This window comes from Geospiza fortis, unplaced genomic scaffold, assembly GCF_000277835.1.
Source record: "Geospiza fortis unplaced genomic scaffold, GeoFor_1.0 scaffold636, whole genome shotgun sequence".
In the NCBI taxonomy this organism is placed as follows: domain Eukaryota; kingdom Metazoa; phylum Chordata; class Aves; order Passeriformes; family Thraupidae; genus Geospiza; species Geospiza fortis.
The window spans coordinates 1,353,846-1,358,580 of record NW_005054435.1 but is presented as its reverse complement, the minus strand read 5'-3'; the positions used below and the strand labels follow the sequence as shown (position 1 = coordinate 1,358,580).

The following is a 4,735-nucleotide window of genomic DNA, read 5'->3' as shown; positions in this document are numbered from 1 at the left end:
GGAAGTTGTGGTTTCCTCCTCCACAAATGTATTTCCAAATGCTTTGGTAAATAAATAGAGCCTCCATTTCTTGGCACTGTTAAGCACAACACAGATTCAATTGTATTAAACATCCCTTATTTGATATATAGTTGGCTTTAACTTAAAATTAGGTAAACTAAACTAGAGCACAGACTAGTGGCTTTGAAGTATCAATAGGAGGTTATTTACCACCTGACAGACCTGAAGAAGGAGGAAGAGCCCAGCAATACACACAGGTAGCTCACAACCTGTCATTGTAACAAAAGAACTCCAGAGGCATTTTCATTAATTAATATATTTTCTGCATTATAGTTAACATATGTACTTTCTTCGTGTCATCCTTATTTCGTTAAGTATTGATATTTTGTTATATTCAGACATGAGTACATTTTCGAAGTCTTTTGCAATAAATATCATAAAATAATAGAGATTCACATAATAAATATTCTTTACAATAAAAAAAGTTTTAACAGACTTTTGTCTTAAAAATAGTTGGGATTCAACTTTGTGTTTTATACATAAAATATACAAAAAAGGACCACAATTTGTGGCTAAGGCAATAAAACAGGGACAGAATAAAATTATAGAGTACAGAGCAGAGCTAAACTCACTAAGCCAAAGGATCACAAGAGACTTGAAGGATTCAAGAACATTTAGGTGGCTCAATGACACCTGAAGGCTGTTTGGATATATGAACACCACCAACTTTAATATCAACTGATACTGACAGACTATAAAAACTGGATTAGGAGGGTGGAGTAAGCAATATCCTTCAAAGACTGGACAGCAGAAGAAACAAATGAGTATGTTGCAGCCACAATGTCTCCAATGTGAAGATTTACATAGTTTAGCAAAAACTGAAGATACATTGAAAATGTAAAAAAAAAAAAAAGAAAAAGAAAAAAAAAAGGCTGGGCAATTCTCAGGTCTGAGAATGTTCCAAAAGTTAAGAGAAAAAGAGAGAGGGGGGAAAAAAAAGATGCAAAAAGAAGCAGGCTGCTTATAGAAGAGTCAGGCCTTTCATTTGGTGAAGCCTTTATTTTATATCCCTCTCCAGAAAGAACACACACAAAAAGTTATTTCACAATCCAGCTCACTCAGGAAAGTTATTCTTCCTTGGCACCCAGGAGGTTAAGGAGAAAAAAAACATAACTTGCTGAGAACAAAAAAAAAAACATCTTTGGGAAGATATTCACAGAGCAAGAAGCTTCAAGAGCCCAGTGAGCCCTCACTGTCTCTTTCAGGAGTGGTTCAGTTACAAACTCAAAGACCCTGCCCAAAGGAGTGGCAGGTGCAGATCCCAGGTCCACACTTACCAAAGAGCAGCAGTGACTGCGTGAAATGCTCCACACTCAGCCAGGTCAGCAGGAGGAGGAGAGCAAAGATGCAAGGGGAAGAGCTCATGTGTCTGGAGTTGGGCAGACAGAAAGGAAAGGAAAGCAACAGTCCTCCCAAAATGGGAGAGGAGGGGGGAAGAAGAAAAGATGGGAAGAGGGAAAAAAAAACAGCTACAACCTGAAAAACTGAAGTTGGAGGAAGTAAACCTCCCTCCCAAAATCATGAGGGCTTGCCCTGACCCCGGGAGGGGCAGCTCTCCAGTTTACAATAGACCGTGTTGGAGTTCTTGCACCGGCAGCCCGGACGATTGACGCGATCGTAGCACCCTCGGCAGAGTTTTAGACATCCTTTGGCCGGAGGGTAGCAGAGCAAGCAAGGCAGGAACAAGGACATGGCTCCCATGCACAGGTACCTAGAACAGCAATGTGACTGGGAGCAGGAGCAGGGATTATCCGCGTACGAGTCCCCTTCATCATCGTTGGAACAGTGGTAGAAGATGCCTTTGACCAGGCACATGCAGGTGCCGTACTCCACCATGCTCTCGGCCGAGCACAGGCACTGCCGGTTGCAGGCCAGGCAGGAGGGCAGGGCCCGCGGCGCCGTGCACTCCCCGCACTTGCACTTCCCGCACCGCTCGCAGATGAACTTGTGCTGCGTCAAGTCCTCTTTCAGAGGCCCCTTCAGATCGTCCACGATCAGCGCCGACTGCTTGGGCTGCGCCCGGATCGTCCGCTCGGCTCTGTGGCCGGAGCCCGGCCGGGAGGGTGGCGAGCGCCCCAGCAGCCCTTGCTCCGAGGAGGCGCTGCTGTTGCTGCCGGAGCTGGCAGCGCTGCCCGTGCTGGTGGAGCGGCTCAGCACGGGAGCCCTGGCGTTCTGCTGATGGGCCACGTGCCCCACCTGGCTGGGCCTGTGCTCGTAGTTGTTATTCACATTAATCGGTATAATCTCGTGAGTCCTCTCGTGCTTCTCCTGCCTCGGCACCGTCCGCGGGGCCGGCTTCTTCACCACTGACGGCCCCTCGGTGTATTCGTTGCTGCCCCTGATGGCCTTGATCTGGTCCAGTGACAAGATGGTGGCGGGCTGGCCGTCCCTGTCATAGTCCAAGCGCTGCCGGCTGTCCAGGGAGGGCTGCTGAATCACCACCAGGGAGCCGCCGCTGCCGTGCTGACTTTGGGGCTCCATCTGTAGTGATCTCTGCTGCTGGCATTCAGCGGGAACCTGGCATGCATCTGAAATCCTGAAATGAGGAAGGAGACAGAAGGTGTAAATAAACACTGCGTGTGTACATATACACACACGAGATCAAGGGCAGCGGAGGGATAAAGCACCAGATACTTTCTGAAAACAGAAATGATCTGGCAATGCCCAAACTGCCACAGCCACCTGGTACTGATCACTTTCAGCAGGGGATTACAGCAGTGCTGAGGATCTGGCCAAAGTCCAGTAATGGGGAGAGTCTGGGTATGGCATCATGGATCAGGAATGCAAAGGAGACCCCATGCCATTTAAAAAAAATTAAAAAATAAAAATCCAGTATTAACTTGTATGCTTTCTTGGCAAGCCATGGGAAGCGCCTCTCCCTTGCTACTGAACTCAACATCTGTCTCTAGCAACAGTAATTCCGAATGCCCCCGACACTGAGCTGGAAACAGCCAAGAACACCACTACGGTCATGTTCCGTATGGCAGAGTGAGGAATGAGCCCAGTTCTCACTCTTCTCCCTGAATGTGCAGCATCAGAAAGCTCCACAGATTTGCTTCCTAGTGCATTTGGAAAGTCTCCCTCTTAAAGTGACGTATGTGCATTACAGAGTCCTGAACTAAGTGCTGTCAAGTGGCCAAGATATTTTCTGTGAGAAAGTAACTCAGCCTACACATCTAATATGCTCCTTTATAAATTAAAGCAAGGGTGCAAACAACCTGTTTTCAAATATCTCCTGACCACAGGCTGGAGTGTGAAAGAAAAATGGGGTAGAAAAGGCTTAGATGAACTAGCTGTCAAACAGAAAGTACCTGAGCATTCATGAGAACGTTAAGAGCAGATAAAAACCCCTCAACAAGAACCTCAAAACACAAACAAAGAAAAAAATCCATTTTCAAAAGAGAGAGTAAAAGCTTCTCAAATAAACAGAACATCTGCTTGTCTATCTTTTAAATAGTAGGAGAATAGTAGAGATGTTACATGTTTCCATCCCTTTCCATCCTGCCTAGTGAGAGACACGAAGGTTGCAACACTGAGAAAACTGCAGTGACAGTTCTGCACCTACACAAAAATGTAGCTGAGTATCTAAGTGCCGCATTTATGCAGGGAACCTAGACAACAAACTGCTTTTCTTTACTGTCAGCCGGAGGAAAAGTCCTTTTCAGACCCCCCCGGGATGTGTTTACCTGAAAGCAGAGAAAGGGGAGTGCTATCACGCATTTCAAAACCTCATCTAATATTGCTATGAGAGTGTCTTGTGTACCCAGACCACAGCCAGCATGGAGCTGTTCCCCACTCCAGAGAGTAAAAGGCACCGTGGTGTGGAAGCATAGGAAGAACAAGAAGAGGAAATGTTTCTTCTAGCAGGCAGTCACCATGGGCAGAAAGTGACAGCTTCTGCCGTGACACAACATCTTTTCCTCATCCAGTAGTCAAAGATTTCATTTTACATTTAACATCACCTGTGTGGGCTTTGTGGTCACCAGATTAAACAGAAAACCAAACACTCTCGCTTCTAATTCACAGAACAGAATCACAGGATGCCTTGGTTGGAAGGGCCCTAAAAGACTCCGCAGTCCCAAAGCCCCTGGCCATGGGCAGGGGCACCTTCCACTCGACCAGGTGGCTCAGAGCTCCATCCGACCTGGCCTTGGACACTTCCAGGGATGGGGGCATTCACAGTTTTTTCCTGGGCCAGTGCCTCACCACCCTCCAGCAAAGAATTTCCTCCTACCCCACACAAGAAGCAGCCTTCCTCACGAGCACTGAATACAAATCCACAACAGACCAAGGGTGAATGAATGCGAAAAGGGAAAGATTTACAGCTGTACCAGCCAGGAGCTGGGCTCCCTAGAGGATGAAAAACAATATCCCAAGAAAATGCGAAAGACATCCAGTGCCATCTTTGGGGGGAAAGCGCAACATCAACGCGGCGCAGACTGACAAGCCCAGCTGCAGACCGGGGCGAGAGTTGAACCAGCTACCTCCACCCCCGCGCAGATCGCTCGAAACTGCTTCCCCCCCGGACAATGAAATAAAAACGAGTAAAACAAAATAATAAAATAACGTACGGCGCAGGCGGCGAGAGCCCTCACGGTTCTGCACCCGGGGCTGCGCTCCCTCCCCGCGCCTCGGGGGTGGGATCCCGCTTCCCTCCCCTTCTCCACACCCGCTC

At 47.6% G+C, this 4,735-nt stretch overlaps 1 protein-coding gene across 2 annotated transcripts in view; it reads right to left on the bottom strand.

The window, feature by feature from the left end:
• Nucleotides 1-300: 300 nt before the first annotated feature.
• The window catches only part of SPRY1 (sprouty RTK signaling antagonist 1), a 9,547-nt gene continuing 5,112 nt past the window's right edge, over nt 301-4,735 (bottom strand). The window contains exons 1-2 of one of the 2 annotated variants that reach the window (XM_031061998.1): nt 4,632-4,698; nt 301-2,596 (exon numbers count right to left, since the gene is read on the bottom strand). In XM_031061998.1, the coding sequence (XP_030917858.1) occupies nt 1,579-2,541 (963 nt within the window). In that variant the 5' untranslated portion in view covers nt 2,542-2,596; nt 4,632-4,698 and the 3' untranslated portion in view covers nt 301-1,578. Of the gene's footprint in view, nt 2,597-4,631; nt 4,699-4,735 lie in introns of those variants that run through there. The other variant, XM_031061999.1, reaches the window with a different exon arrangement.